At 37.6% G+C, this 16,906-nt stretch overlaps 1 protein-coding gene across 1 annotated transcript in view; it reads left to right on the forward strand.

The window, feature by feature from the left end:
- LOC149012229 (uncharacterized) overlaps window positions 1-11,139 on the forward strand; it is a 37,322-nt gene extending 26,183 nt beyond the window's left edge. Inside the window, exons 6-13 of the mRNA XM_089159813.1 lie at window positions 3,193-3,285; window positions 4,786-4,965; window positions 5,105-5,172; window positions 5,392-5,443; window positions 7,069-7,122; window positions 7,211-7,300; window positions 9,930-9,996; window positions 10,441-11,139. Of these exons, the coding sequence (XP_089015939.1) occupies window positions 3,193-3,285; window positions 4,786-4,965; window positions 5,105-5,172; window positions 5,392-5,443; window positions 7,069-7,122; window positions 7,211-7,300; window positions 9,930-9,996; window positions 10,441-10,532 (696 nt within the window). The 3' untranslated portion in view covers window positions 10,533-11,139. The remainder of the gene's footprint in view (window positions 1-3,192; window positions 3,286-4,785; window positions 4,966-5,104; window positions 5,173-5,391; window positions 5,444-7,068; window positions 7,123-7,210; window positions 7,301-9,929; window positions 9,997-10,440) is intronic.
- Window positions 11,140-16,906: the final 5,767 nt, after the last annotated feature.

Consider the following 16,906-nt stretch of genomic DNA (forward strand, 5'->3'; position numbering starts at 1 on the left):
GTCAGCCTTATCATTCCTAGTCAGCACGATTTCATCCACATAGACTATAGGAGATGTGATAGTATCATTAAGTTGCCTCACAAACAAAGTCTGATCAGCCTGACTCTGGTAATACGCATTCCTGGAATGGTATATCTGATTCACTCAAACCAAGCTTTAGCTGACGACTATTTGAGTACACAGATTGCCTGTTTTTAGGGACTAGATTTTCCCTTCAGCTGAGGAAAACCTGAAGCCAGGAGGAGGTTGCATATAACTTTCTCTTGTAGATCGCCACGGAGAAAAGACATCCTTCACATCCAACTGATACAATGGCTAATCTTTATTGGCAGCCACCAATAGGACGATTCTTACCATGTTGTCCTCAGCAGAGCAGCAAATGTCTATTGATTATCAATTCCATTCATCTAACTGTACCCTTTTGTTACCAACCTAGCTTTATATTTCTCTACATTGCTATCCAGGTATTTAATTGTGTGGACCCATTTACATCCACTTGGAACTCTCCCCCTATGTCAAGTAGTTCCAAATTACCATTCTTTTCAAGGGCTATTATATCCTAAAACATGATTTACTTCCACTTTGGTTTGGACATCACCTCAGAGTATTCTTGGTAATGAAGGAAAGAGCACTAGAAAAGGCAACAGTTGTAGGAGATAGCATCATAGGAAACAAACCTGGGTATGGGTTCAGTGCAACCTCTCTTTAGTCTTTACCTTTCGAATGGCAACAAGAAAGTCTAGTTGGAATGGATGGAAAGGAATATTAACCTAACTGAGGAAGGAAGTTTAGACGTGAATCCAAAGAGGACTAAGGTTAGAAACATCCAATTCTTTGTGTTCCCAATATCAAACACCTTGAAATAAAGAAATCGAGAAGCACCAGATGCTTCAACAGAAAGAGGATCAGAACTCATAAGAGGAATGGCGAATGATACCATGTAGAAGTGTATGTTTTGTGATTAATAATGAATGAACAGTACAGTATTTATATACTGTATACAAGCACATAGATATGAGACACGTGTACAATAACAAGAGCCTAGAATATTCTATTCGTCTCAACACAAACATGATTAGAAGATAGGCAAAGATGAAAGTAAAGTAATGACATCGGCAGCCAATTCACTCCCAGGATTCTCCATTTGAGGAGGACATGTAGGAGCAAAAAGAAGGATGGATTCAAAAAAGGTGACATCTTTGGATAGAGCATTTCCTTATGGTGGTGGTGTTGGTGTTGGGGGGGGGGTGCTTATACCCCTTGATAGTTAGGGGAAGAATAACAACAAAAAATGCATTAGATCGCCTTAGGATCTAGTTTACTTTGAGCTGATTTATTGATGTATTTTAACAAATACTATGTAAGGGTAGATGGCCTTGTAATACCAAGGGGTTACACTTGGACCATGTACAATAATTTTAGTTTTCCCTTTTCCCTTGGTTACTTGGAATGTAAGTATACTCTTGTTGTCTCAGCATTCTCTACTTTCTATTTTATTTCTTTCTGTATAGCTAGTAATCTGGTTTAGGAAACTTTTCCTGAACCCTGACTTATGAATAAAGTATTTTGTGGGAGACAGATTGCATCTTCCACGACTTTCCCTCCCCTTCATGCTCTTAATTCTCCTATTCTTCCCTTATTCTCAGTGCTGGTTTTATAAGTGTGTTATCGTGACGATGTGGATCTAGCAAACACACCCAAATACCCTAAGTGGAACATAGAAAGAAAGAGCCTGAGGTGTAGAGGTTTCCACAGGGAATACAGAACTATGAAGATGAGTGGGCATGCAGATGATTAGAAAGGAAGGAACATGAAGGCCATCAGACCAAATGCTCTTGGGGACTAACACACCAAACAGGAGAGTAGCTGTAACTTTAAATGTCCTACATTAAACCTCATGTTGGAGAAATAACTTTGTTAAAGCTGATTCATTCAAAAAGAACTTTATTAAAGCTTCTACATATAGTATCTTACATAGTCTAGCCTCTACTGGAACCCTCTTTGTTTCTAGGGTTCAAAGAGAGGTGTAGAGGAAAGTGAGCTTACTTGACTTTCAAACCTGCTTTGATACTGAGTTAAGAACTGGGTAAGGATTGATTCAAATAAGGTAACAAAAAAAGCAAACTAGGAAGAGAGGATGAGGGAAGGAGAAGAGAAGAGATGAGAAAGAAGAAAAGAGTTGAGAGACAATACCATAGGGAGAGAGAATTCACTTCACTTTCTATACTCCCCATTAACTAATAGATGACAATTATATATGGCTCCCTAAGGATATTAAGGTTAAAAATTGGAAAAAGGTAAAATTACATCTCATATAACAAAGCCATATGCCGGTGACTAAGATATCCTATTAACTCTCAGACATATTTTTCAAACCATAAATTTAACAAGGTTCTTGAGCCCTGGAAATCTGGAATAGACTGACATAGGTATCTAACTTTTGATATACTTAAGGGCAATAGTTTCATTTCTCTATCTAGGATAAATTAACGCTAGGGATGGTATATATGCCATGACTAAGTTATCTGAGTCGTCAATACAGAGTTCTAGGTGGTCAAGAATGCCTATCATTAGGTGGTTTTTAGAGTCATGAATCAAAGAAGGCTACCCAATCTCATCCATCCCCATGTGTGAGAAAAAACCAAAAGTTGTAGACAATACCTATTTTTCATCTATATTCTCTTACACCTGATATTATTTCTCATACAACTAACAATATCAGACCTTGGTGAAAGCTATTTTGAGTTAATTGGCATGTGTGTGACAATTTAGACTATAGGTAATGAAACTTTATGTTGATTGTTTTTTTTTTCTTTCTGAACTGGGAGCTGAACTTTTTTTTTTTTTTTTTTTTTTTTTGCTATCAATATAAAAGGGCAAACCCGATGCCAAAGGTTTCTACACAAGCAAAGTCTGAGGGAAGGGGGCAATTTTCCTACACAGCCTTACCCCAATAATTTTTGCTGAGAGGCTCTTTTGATACCTTGACTTCAGGCTACAACTGTGGTCCACCGACCATTGTGCTAATGCCAGCCCTATCAATAATGTCAACAATAAACGCCCCTGTTATCATACTGAGTCATAAGTTTAATTGAGTCCTTCCCTTTCTTGTCCCCCCTTCTCCTTTTTGTGTTGCAGTCTAATGATAGTTTTTTAATGTATTTTTCTTCATTTTCCCTCCTCTGGTTACAGTTTGATGATCAGTGCTGTAACTCATGTGAAGAAGTCCAAGAAGCTTACTGGATAAATGGATGGGAACTATCAAATTTTGACATGATTGATCAGGTAAATGGGAAGTCTTTTTTTTTTTTTTTTTTACACCTTTTTCCTAGTGGAAGTCTATAAAGAGTTAAAAACAAAATTGGCTCCAACTGATCTAGCTTAACTGAAAAGATGATTAGGTAACTTTATGAGGAGAAAAGAAAAAAAGGGACCTGTGGTCACAAAGATATATAGATGGATTTGAAATAACTTCAATATACAAGCGACTAGACCAGACCATTCTAGCTATTGGGTGAACAGACTCTTTGTTAATGAAGTTTGAATGGCATGATCATGCTCATATTTTTATCTTGTATATCCTTGCATGCATCTTTGGTGGTCTTAATTTTGTTCATGAAATTTGTTCTTATGGTAGTCAGAGTTCTTTGTTAGTGCAGAAGTTCCCAATACAATTCAGAACTTCACTGACTGTTCTCGTTTACTGAGTCTATTGATCATCATAGATTTATTCCTTGATTTTGCTTGGTTCAGCAAGTAAGTCAACTTAGCAAAGTTGCGACAACTGCTTTTGGAAACATGGACTAACTGGGATGAAACTTGTTTGTGGACTCCGCATGGTACTATATCCAGTTGACAACTGCTCTCTAATTGAAGTCAATCAACTTAAACAATATCCCACATTTGATTTGGAATACTGTACAACTGTGAACTCATACATCAAAAGAGGGATCAGATATGACTTGATCTGTTAATGAATCCATCTACTAGAAACTATGCAATAATAGAAAATGAAAATTGTCCAGTATGTTTTGAATCATATTATAGAAATAAATGTGTCATGGAAGTTTAGAAGAATAAGTTCACTGATCTCTGCAGATTTTTTCTGGTGATACTGGGTACTGAGTTTGATGCGAACCTTGAATCATTCTAATGCAATAGGCAACTCAAAAATTAGGCTGGTCATCTGGGCTGTGAACTGTAAATTTATGTAATGATGTACTTTGGACTCATTTTGGATGATTTTTGTTGCATTAGACAGCTGATAGCTTCATGGTAGAACTGTCCCCCTGTGATCACATGGGAGAACTAAAAAGAGAATTTATCCATCATGGAGGAAGTCTATTACAGTTAAGGTCTGGGTAAGACAGGTAGCTAATTATCCATTAGAAAATTTTGAAAATGTGGGGAGTAACGCGTGGACCATGGCAACTTCATCATCAAGTTGACTGATGGGTTGGATCACAAAAGAGTGCTTACTGGAGGACCTTCAGACAAAATGGGCTAGTAAGCAAAATATTATGAACACTTCAGCTCCCTTGCCTATGGTTTCTTGGTTGTCTTGTAACAGAAAACATGATTCTTTTTAATACATATATCTGGTTAATACAACATAGCAATCTTGATGAGTTTGGATCATCACATTTTGGTTTGTCATTTTCTGAAGTGGCTATGCAAACATGAAAATTTAGAATGTTTTCATCTGTTCCCACACTGCTTCAATATCAACTTCTTTTGTTTTCTAGGATTAGCTGCTGAGAATCTTTTGTATGATTGTTTTTTCAGTGCAAAAGGGAGGGGTTCATTAAAAAAATTAAGGAGGAAGAAGGTGAAGGATGCAACATCCATGGATTCTTGGAAGTTAATAAAGTGGCTGGAAATTTTCATTTTGCTCCTGGGAAAAGCTTTCACCAATCAAACATTGATTTGTTTGATTTACTGGAAATTCAAACGTCAAATTACAATGTGAGGAGCTGAACTGAGCTGGGGGAAGTTCCTTTGGAGTCTTCCATTAGTGTTGGTGAAAATATTGCGGGCTTCTACTTATATTTGTGATTTTGCAAGTACATGGGGTGGTTAACATGCCTTAGTTTTGTGACACCAGATAAGCCACAAAATAAACCATCTGTCCTTTGGGGAAGAGATTCCTGGCATTGTCAATCCCCTTGATGGGTAAGACTGATCCTGTTTAGCTAGCTAAATTATAACTGCTTCGTATAAAGTTGTATTTCATGCCCTGATTAATTGATTATTAGTATACTTGATCATCATCATTTTCTACTTTTTCTAAGCTTTCCCTGCCCATCAAATCCTCTTCTCATTATGTGAAATTCGTTTATCACAAAAGTGAGTGGAATGTTCTAATCTGTTTTGTTTTTCTGAGAGTTGCAGCATATCATGGACAAAACAGACATCCTCTGGCATGTACCAATATTTTATCAAGGTGAGTTGTTTCCCAATACTGCTCTTTTTTTTTTCTTTTTTTTCCCTGTATTTGAATAAATAAATACCAAATTCATCTGCACCCATGGTCAAATATCATGGGCCCACCATGCCCCTTTACTTTCAGTTGGGGGAAGGGGGGACAGAAAGCAGAAAAGAGAAGGGAAGCAGATAACAGACCAAAATGGGTGAGGAAGTTCCAAAGGGCAGATGCCTGATAGGAGTTAGAGGGATGAATGCAGAGAGGAGGGGTGAAGAGCATTGTATTTTCCCTATAGAGACTGTGTTGGAGAAGATCACACACAACAGAGTCAGAGAACATAGTTTTACTTTGACCCTCCAAATTTGTAGTCATCTTATCTCCCTCCCTGTTTCAGTCTCCTAATATAAGTAGTAAGAAAGGGGTTCTAATCTGTGAGCACTAAAACTATAGTTAAGTCTCTCAGTTAAAGACCATCATTTAAGAATTTCAGCACGTTTGAGCTTGAATAGCTCAGTTGCTTTGTGGTAATATAGCTTTTAATTATGCAAAAGTAACTCTATATTTTGACTCGTTATTCATGGTATAAATTTCGGTTGAAATTACGGAAATTTTGACCAAAGTATCCGCAAAAAATGAAAACGAAACCGAACTCCAAGAATTTCCCTAAAGTCCAAAGTTTTGACTGAAATTTCCAAAATTTTGACCATCTCACAAGTTTCGACCGAAATTTCATAGGTTTCGACACTAAAACTTGTTTTTCCTTGGTTTTTATTATTATTATTATTATTATTTTTTATTTCTATCCCATTTTCACCTAATTTTCACAACTACTTTGCCTTCAAACACGTCTTTTGCTCTTCTTTTGCCTTCAAACACCTTTTGAGCCACAACATCTATTCATGGACCTAAGCGCAAACGACAAAGGAAACTTGTCCACAACAAAATGTAAAGCATGAGCCATACCCAACAGTTCCAAACTTCCCATTTTTTCATTTTTGTTTTCTTCAAGCCTTAAATGATCTTGTATTGCTTTGAAATTAATTATGTATAGTCTAGGACTATTGATCTATGATTGTGTTGTTAAACTTATATTTTGATTATTGCAACTATTTTTAACATTTTCTGAATTTGAGAACTATTTTCTAAATTTCAAAATACATATGTATATATGATATATGGGCTTGAACTTAATACAAGTGAGACTCCATCACTTGATATAGTTGGTCATTGTATTTTGTTGACTTTTTGTATATATAACCATTCTATCAAACAATTCATGTATGCTGATAATTCTATGCATGTATGCAATATAGTTTGTACTCGTAGGAACCAATCATTTTTTGGTATACTTGAATGATGACTTTTGAGTGATTTTTTTGGGCAAAATGCTAGTTCTATTGTGTTTATTATGTTTCAAATAGATAGAAGGCAAGAAATTAGATGAAATGATGGGTCATACAAGACTCGAAACCTAGGTCAAAATTTTTAAAATTGTACCAGGTTTCCACCGAAATTTCAGTTCAAACCTGAAAAGTTCGGTTTTTGGCTGGGCCGAAACTTAGGTTTCGATTGAAATTTTCTCCATGTTGTTAGTGTGGATTGCTTTGTTGCTTCAAGTTCATGAATGATCTTAATTTTTTCAGGTTGTACCAACAATGTACACCAATAGAAAAGGACACGAGATCAATTCAAACCAGGTAACAAATAAGTTGTTGATTGGTGAATCTTATTTCTATTGTTTCTTTGTGGCATCTATATTAAATTGAACCATACTTCTTTTTGCAGTTTTCTGTGACTGAGCATTTCCGAAGTGAAGATGGTTATACTCAATCCCTTCCTGGAGTTTTCTTCTTTTATGACTTGTCTCCAATAAAGGTGAATGAGTTTGTATTCCCCTTTCCCCCCCCCCCCCCAGTGCACCCAAGGGAGGGTAAAAAAAACAAAAAAAGCAAAAAAGGGGGCCGATCAATGGAAGTTCTACATATTGCTTTCTTGTGGTGCTTATTAACCCCCAAGATTACCTCTGCAAGCTTTCAGTTTGGTCAAATACAGGCTATGGGAAATTAAAGAAAACAAGTTAGCATTTGATTTGAAGAGTAAATATTGTGCTTTATTTATGGCATTATCTGGAAATATATGATGGATAGCATTAGAAATGAAGAATAGCGGATTGATTTATATGGGTATTACGGATAGTTGTCGAGGCATGCCATGACAGCCTTGGCATCTATGCCCTGGCAACTGGTATCGCCTTGGTCATGTAGGTAGGGGTTTTTAGTCCTCTGCAATCAGTTCCCTTTCAACACCTTGGATAGCCTATACACCATGAACTCTACTGTTATATTAGAATGAACCAGTGAATTGAGAAAATCAGAAACTTTACTAAATGAAGTATCTGAAGAAACAAGTATAGACAGGTAAGAGAACTTGAAGAAAACTTTCATATTGCCAGTTCACGTATTGTCATTGGTCTCATACTATCAAAGAAGCATCATGCATTCTTTTGGACCATCACACTTAAAGAAGCATACATCAGACTCTGAATTTTTATTTTCTTCTTTCCTTCAGTATTTTCACCAAACTATTCCCTGGTGATTTAGGACAATAAAAGGGAGGGTCGCATATTGCCTGAGTTTACTTGCTGCTTTTTTAGTGGCAGATTGAAAACCCTAGGCTTTGGAAGAATTTTGCTGACCAAATCAACAGTGGAATGAACCAAGAAAAACAATAGAATAGAGGAATTGTGCTTCTTAGCATTCAGATTGAATTGTTTAAGTATAGGATATGAACCAACATCAAGGATATAGGAATCATTAGTTCCACAAGTAGGGCATCGAAGGAGCGGGTCAGATATGAGATCCATTCTGACCAATATCCCTTCCCTGATTGAATCTTAGAATTCAATCCTTAAGGTTGGATCAAATGCATACATATCCTCGTGAGATCCAGTTCCTTACATGAATCTTCGGTATAATTATGAGCTGGATTTAGACAGACATGGATAAGATCTAGGTCTTACCTTTATAAAGACCCAGAACTAAAGGTACAAATTAAACTCAAGTCAGTCTTAACCCTGCTTGACTACATGGATCCTTTTTCTCCAATTGGTTCCATTCAAAGCCGTACTTGTTACAAGTCTTAAGCTATGCATGCCATTCCTCACAGCTTCTACTAAAATCATTTTAGGCCTATGCCTGACTTTTTGCCTCCTTGAATCTTAATAAAATCACCTCTCCATTTGTTGTGCATTCTTTGCCATCTCAAGTATCAGAGCTAATTCTAATTAGCAGTAATTTCCTACCACTCATTTTATCTTTCTACTTTCACCACTCATCCACCTGAACTTCCTCATTTCAGCTACTCTTAGGCTTTTTTTGGTATCAATTTTCATTATCATTTTTTCTCTATTAAAAGAAATCAATAATAAAAATCCTTTTTGAAAAAAAAAATGAAATTTTATTTGGTCACTATTGTGCAGAATAAACTATGGAATGAAAATATTTTTGGTAGGTGAAATGCTGTAAATAGTGTAGTGCTGTAATATTTTTCAAATAGGATGCAAGCTGGTTAAGGAATTTAAGAGAGAAATAGGCGGGGAGGGATATGTTTTATCTTAGAGTAAATGATGTTCTTATCCTTGTTTTTTCAGGTCATATGAGCACATGCTCATTAGAGCTACTCTAAAAATGATAAGAATAAATATTTGCTCAAATTCCATAATAGACTAAAAGTTTATTATGGATTATGAGATTTTTTTTTTTTTTTTGTTCTTTTAAATAATAAGAATAGGTTCCTAGATATCAGACATGCAAAAAATAAAACTTTGTCAAAACATGAGAATGAAAATTGATACAAAAAAGACTCTTAAGTTTCTTTATATTTTATTGTTTTCCTGCTAAAGGCTCAGCTCCATACATCGTTTTTTAAATCATTCCTTTTGAGTTCTAAAGGAAACATGCATCATGCAAAATACTTAGCGCATGCACTTCCGGCTCATCTACCATAATTAATTGTTTATGTTGTCTACTTATCGTTCTTTATTTATGATATAACCTAGATACTTTAGAGTTTTACTATAAAGATACCCTTAAAAATGGAAGAAATAATTGGTTCATGCTAAAAGAATTTACATTATGGGGGAGGGGGAAACTAGAGAAAACCTTACTTCTGTAGAATACTAACTCTTAAGAAAACCTTAACAAATACAAAAATTCTTTCATAATCTTGCTTAGTAATATGGCTGGAATCTTGAATCACATTGACCCATGATAGTGATTTAAAATAACCTCTATTGACAGAAAATCTGAGTTAATTTAGACAGTTTCGGCTCCCAATTCTGGTCAGAGAACAAATAATGTGCATTTAACTTATGCCCTTATCTTTAGAAGTTCTGAAGGAACAAGGCAGTAAAGTACTTCTCCGTATTATTTTTCCCTTCCCTAAATGCAGGTCTTGTTCCTGTCCTTTGTTGAACACTTACAGGTCTTATAATTGAACATTGCAGGTGACCTTCACTGAAGAAAAGGAGTCACTGTTGCACTTCCTCACAAATATCTGTGCCATTGTTGGAGGTAAGGGTGAGAATAGTCTAATGGGGGGAGCAGTAAGAAATATTAGTTTAGTTATCTAGCTTGTAAATATCACCTTTACAGAATCATACCAGCTTCAGGCTGGGCGTTTCCCTGCTTGCACTCTACATATGTAAACCCATGTTGATCAATACCTTTACTCTGAACGCTCCTTGGAATGAATTTTTTTTTTTTTTGGTAAACCTTGGAATGAATTTGATGAACACTTAAAACAGTTGGTTGACATAACTCCTCACCAAATTAGTAATGAAAAGGAAAGTCACCTGGATCACCTCATTTATAGTTTGATCTATCTTAGAAGATACATTGAAACCCACTCCCCTTTCTCTTTGGTTTCCTTTTATCTCTTAGGAGATAATCATTTTTTTTCTGCACTCCAAGCTGTTCCCATGAGAATAAGGGGTGTAAATTTTCCTTCTGTTTCAGGTATGTTCACAGTTGCTGGAATTGTCGATGCATTCATTTATCACGGTCAACGTGCAGTTACGAAGAAGATAGAGATTGGGAAGTACAGGTGATCCAGACCAGAGAAAGAGCAATGATAGTTTTGCTCTTCAAATAGACATGGGACCAAAGAGGTATGCTTCAGATTCAGATTAGATTCAAATCATGCAGTGGCTCGGTGGATTGAATGGGATTGTAATTAGAACAGATCCCCTTCAAAATGGGAATCCATGTCAACAGGTGGCATTTTTTTCGATTACTTTCTTTGATCATTCCTTTTCACCAAAGTCATATTGTATTTACGTATATATGATACAAATGAAAGCATTCCTGAAGAGCTTCACATCTTTTCCCCCATCACTCAATTAAAGCTGTGATAAATCTGAATCTGACACTAGAGATCATTTATGATGCTCAGATTACAATTAAACTAACAGGAACCGAACTCTTACTTTGCTGACTGTAACTATCCCTAGCCATAATAGAATAGGAAGTGTGACTTAACAATGCAGCAGCTTAAAACTACGACACCTCATGGTATTTGTAGTTGTAACTTCGTTAAGCTTGAAGGTTACCGTGCAACTAGTCCTGTGCCAAGAAAGTATTGATGCGATTAAATATCTTGGGAATCTAATCTTTGTCGAAGTTGATTGCGTTAGACAATGCTAAACCGGCGCTTCACTTGATTAGATTTTATGTTGATTAGAACAGAGGCTTAAAGTATCTCACACGTTACTAGCTCATGCATATCCATGTTGGGTGCAAATGATAAACATCAACATATCTCTTTGTTGGATTGCACTAAAATGTTTTGGCTAGTATGATACAATACTTGATACAAGATGATATCTCTCCCTGATTGATTTGATACTTGATATCCTGATACTTTAAATCTTGATTACAACCCCTTTATATCCCAAAAGCTTCGGGGTTAATTTCCTGGCAATTGGCCGGGGGGTTATTGGTGGTTGCTGGTTTATGTCATGGAGCCAATGGGTGGTGGGTGATTTTTGGCAAGGTGAAAGGGAGAATTCCTTCCCACCTAAGCGTTTACGACCACCCTCCATTTGATCGTGCTGCTATGATGTAAAGTGCAGCCGTCCCGAGGCAGCAGGATGTATGGTTTAAGGTCCCCTATTATGGGTATGGTATGAGAAACAAGGGTATTTTAGTACATTAGTCTCTTCTAATTTCACGAGAGGGTATTTTGGCCATTTAATAGTGAAAGTTAATTGAGCTTAACGGTATTAATTTCACTTAGTGCCCCAAAACATAATTTTGAGCAATTAAGTGGCTCAACATGAGTTTCAGGCCACACCACAGTAAGTGATTCAAACGTAAAAAAAACTATGATGTTTTGGCTTGGTATGCTTTCCTACCCAAGCCCTTACAAGTGAAGAGGCAAGTAATCGCCTCTAGGAAATCGATTCGACGACCAACGATCATATCCCCCTCATGGTAGACAGCATCAAGCCCTCCTTAACCATAAAAAACCGAGCTCAATGCCGATATGTTTGGCAAAACATTTAAAAATTAAGAGAGATCCACTAGTGTTCGTATCAGTATTGGTGTGTGGAAGAGTGTTGAATTTGGATAAAAAAAAATTTGAGGTGGCTAATCCAAGCAATTCCTATGTATATCCAATGGTAGAATGGCCAAAACGCCTCCAACGAGGGATGATTCATTGGGACCCATAAATAGTCCATTTTATATTTTCATTGTGAACACTTCATCCGGTCTGTCTGGAAATTGGGAAAAACTGAATAGATGAGGGAGGCGTAGTTCGAGTTGCATCCCTGACTACTTACGGTTGGCATACCTAGAGTTGGTCTAGCAGTTTTTGGCTAGGAATACCTTATTATATCAGACCCAATTCGGAAAGGAATTGAGACCGAGTGACCCGTGGTAGCAATGGGTCTTTGTGGGCGCTCAAGACCGGTGTGTTATACCCATAAGAGGACATGAATCACATTGTGGGGGCCATTAATTGGTAGGGTCGCAAGTAGTAGACTTGGGCTCATGGGCGCTCAAGACCGACGTGTTATATTCGTGAGAGGACATGAGAGCTTCCCGTTTGCTATTTGTGGATGAGCAATAGGGTTAATAAGTTCGTAGTCCGAGTTGGTTGTAGCCATAGGATACGATGACCCTAGTGGGAAGGATACTGGGAAAGATCACTGGGGGCAAGGAATGGAAGTATCCAACCCTAAGTTGATATAACTAAGTAGATGACTTGCATTGGGCTAAGATTAACCCTGTACACGCGCCAATACTCAGACCAATGGTGATGTGAGAGAGCGGTGACCTAAACCCCAGCCATGGAATGTCTTAGAGGGATGCAGGACCCAATTACCACCGGAGAACCCAAGATACCAAAATTGTTGAGGGAAGAGTGATTTGAGACCCACTCAAAGGAGTATTGTGAAATCCAGCCCAAACCTAGCCAGGTCACCCTATCTGTTTTGGGTAAAGAAGGGTTTGTTTAAATGTTGACTTTGAAGTTGGACCGTGATTTCATTTTTGTTTAAATGTTGACTTTAAAGTTGGACCGTGATTTCAGTTTTGTTTAATGTTGACTTTGAAGTTTGACCGTGATTTCAGTTTTACTATCTTTGAAAATCTTAGGAAGCCATGTTAGACCTTTCTCTTAGGGTTGAGCCAATGTCCCAAAATGAGGGATGATGTCTTCGTGGGCCATCTCAGTAGAAGATATGGTGTTTGACCCAAAACCCATGGATATTGATGATGGTGTTTCCTTATGGAAACCTTAATTGATTTGGTGTTGAACTACTCATTGGTGAAGAAGAACTTGGTTGATGGACCTAAAGCTTAGTTGGACCTGGTTTGAAGACATCCCTCCATACTAGGTAAGTAGTATGATGCGTTGAAAGAAGCCCATCCAAAAATATTGAAGTTAGGTCCATTAAATCCCTATTTTTGAACAAGTTGTCCAGGCAGTGGCATTTTGGTAATTTTCTGTTTTTAAGGTTTTTAAAAGCTTTATTTCTTTTAATTTCGTGGTAAACATTCCCACTAGGTTTCTAACTCTCTATGGAACGTGGAAAGGACTTTAGATCTTCCTTTTTGGCAACCAATCAATCAGTAGGGTCAATTTGGTCAGTTTGGTGAAATCCTAGTAATTCTTGGACTCTTTGTGCTATTTAAAAGAGGGGAACTCCATGTTTTCCAATCACAATCTGTTCTAAGCCTTTGGAGAACGTGGGAAGAGCCCTAGATCCTCTCCTTCGAAGCCAAGGAAGACCCTCAAACATCTGTTCTGATTTCTTCATCGGTTTCTCTTATAAAAGGATAGTATTCAATTCATTTCTTCTTTAATTTATTCTTTCTTTCTTCTCTACTCCTGATATTCTGATTATGAGAAGGGTATTACACTGCTGTAAAGACCTCTTCTCTAATTCTTTTAGCCCTAGAGTGAATCCCCCAATTCACTCTATGTTCTTGAAGCCATATGGCGATGATTCTTGAATTTGATTCCACCAACAATCTTGATGATACTTTCCCTGAATTTTCTACCTATCTTTATGATTGTGGGGAAGGTCTCATACTATTACCATAACCTTCCCTTGTGTCCTCATGATTGAGGAGTTGATCCTTGTTTTTCCTTGGACCAATTGGCAACCCTTCTATTTTCTATTAATTCATTGGATCCTCCCCAAGACTTTCTTTATTATGATTTCTTTATCTTTATTCCCTAGGGTGAATCTTTATTCTCCCTAGTCTTCCCATGGGATATTAGGATTTCTTTCCTTTGAATTTATTTACATTCTTTTCTCTCATTGGTAGACCCTTCCTAATTCCATTCTTGATTTTGAAATATTAATGAGATGTTCCTTTATCTATCTTGGGTTGTTTTTGTAAGAGTTAATTATGGGTAACTCTCATGGGAGGTAACCAACTCTTATGAGAGGTAACCATATCTGAGACCCTAATGTTCTTTTATCTGTTGGAAACTTCCCAACACCTTTTCATATTGTGCATTCTTTGTTTCTCTTTCCCTAGGGTGAATCTTGATTACCCCTAGCCTTTCCATGAGAGCCATCAGTTTTGTTCTGAATCTGCGCACCGAAGATGGGTGAATTAGTTGAAATACCTAATGAACTCTTCTGCTCAATCCGAATATATTTCCCGAAACTAGACTTCTTAATGGACTTCCAGGAGAAAAACCCACTCAATTTGACCCCATATAACCTTCCAAATCCCTGTCCGAAGTTGCTGAACTATGTCTGTCAAATCCTGCTTGCGCATCAAAGAAGATGAGCTTAGTTGGTGGACCTAATGAACTCCCATTCTTGATCTAAAAATATCTCTGGAAACTAGACTTCTTGATTGACTCGTAGAAGAAAACCTCACTCAATTTGACCCTGTATAGCCCTCCGAATCCCTGTTTGAACCTTGCTGTCCTGATTGGTCGATTCATTGGTCGATTGGACCAACAGACCAATCAATCGACCAATGGTGTCTGAATTTACCAATTTGGTCCTGTCTCTTCTATTTAAGTCTAATCTCTGGAATACTCCGCCTCCTAAGCCTCTGGAATGAGTTAGAACCCTAATCTAATCAATTCCCTTGCATTCCTTGGTGATCTCTCACAAGACTTGAAGTAATCTTCTTCCTTTCGCATCAAAGGTATGTCTACTCTCTTTTCTTTCTTCTCCATCTCTGATTTTATTTCTTTAATATGTTCTTAGCTGAGACCAGGAAGAAGATGATGCACTCTTGCAACCATCCACTCCATGATCTCATCTTGTTCCTTGAGATCTATGATCATCATCATGATCTCAACCCCAGCCAGTTAAATTCTTGAAACCCTAACCTTTGAAACCCTAACCCTTGTATGATCTTTCTGGAAACCTTTTGTAACCTCCCATGTGAGGGAAACCTCATGGGTAATGTGGAGGTTGATCTAAATTCAATATTCTTTAATTCTTCTTGTTGTAATTGGCCAATCATCAATTCCCTCCCTCCTGTGATGTTAACCTTTTTATGGGAACCATAAGGTTGAAACCCTAGTTTCTTGGGTCAAATCAAGAACCCATATTTTTACCATGACTTGATGATTTTATCTTCCCATATGATTCTAATACATCCTAGGAAGTTCCCCTTCGAATTTCGGATCAATCCGACTTCAAACGAAGAAGTTATGGCCAAAACAGTTTTCACTATCCCGTACTGACTCGATTGGTCGACTGATTGGTCGACTGGGTCAGTAGACCAATCAATCGACCAATGAAGACAGTAGCTTCAATTTTCGCTCGATTTGATTCATTTGCTCTCTGATCTTTTAGGTATCTTTCCTAATGTTGTATCTATGCTTGTTAGGGGTTTATTTGCCATGTTTGGTGTCTATCTCTTTGATCTTTGGATTATCTTCGGCAATAATCAAGGTAAGGACAGTTAATTCCTTAACTACATAGATTGCTTGTTCTCTGGTTTCTACTCTATGAAACTATGAGATTACCTACTGTTATTGTATTTTAATTCTGATCTCCTACTGTGGGAACAGTAGCACTTGTTTATATCATCTTTTTCATTATTTATGTTATATGAATTACTTATTACTGCTTAATTTGATGTTGCTTTTACATTCTCTTTTATATGATGAACTACTGGTTGTGTATGTCATGACTGTTCTGAGAATGTGTTTGCTTAAGTTTGGTTTGGGATTGGGGAGTATCCTTTTGATGCTTCTGTCCTTGGACATTATTGAAAATAGTATGGGATGTTTCCGGGGTTGCCCATCGACGCTTTCCCGAATCAATGGTTGTCATACCTAGGGATGTCTAGTAGTGTTTGGCTAGGATACACCCCTGTTATATCAGACCCGATTCGGAAGGGTATTGAGACCGAACGACCCGTGGTAGCAATGGGGATTCACGGGCACTCAAGACCGGTGAGTTATATCCGTGAGAGGATGGGAATCACATTGTGGGGGCCATTTATTGGAGGGTTGCATATGGCTAGACTTGGGCTCATGGGCGCTCGAGACCGGTGAGTTATATCCGTGAGGGGACATGAGAGCTTCCCGTTTACCATATGTGGATAACCAATAGGGTTGATGAGTCCGGTGAGTAATATCCGTGACTCTAGTGTGAAGGATACCGGAAAGGATCCCGAGAGGGGAGGAATGGAAGTATCTGGAACTGACTTGATGTAACTGACTAGAAGACTTGCATTGGGCTAGGCTTTTCCCTGACATGCGCCGGTACTTATGCCAAACGGTTGTGAGAGAGTGTGTTGACTTTTAACCCCTTACCATGGTTTGATGTGGACTTTACCCATTACCAACCGGCTGCTCAAGACCGGTGAAATGATCCGTGAGAGAATCCAAGATATCTTAAATGGTTGAGGATGTGAGCGGACCTTCCCAAAGAAGTACGGTGCTATGACTTAAAGCATGTCTGCCATAGAGACCAGCATACATAGAGTT

This window comes from Hakea prostrata, chromosome 6 (assembly GCF_041222555.1).
Source record: "Hakea prostrata isolate BN-2017 chromosome 6, UWA_Hpros_2, whole genome shotgun sequence".
In the NCBI taxonomy this organism is placed as follows: Eukaryota; Viridiplantae; Streptophyta; class Magnoliopsida; order Proteales; family Proteaceae; genus Hakea; species Hakea prostrata.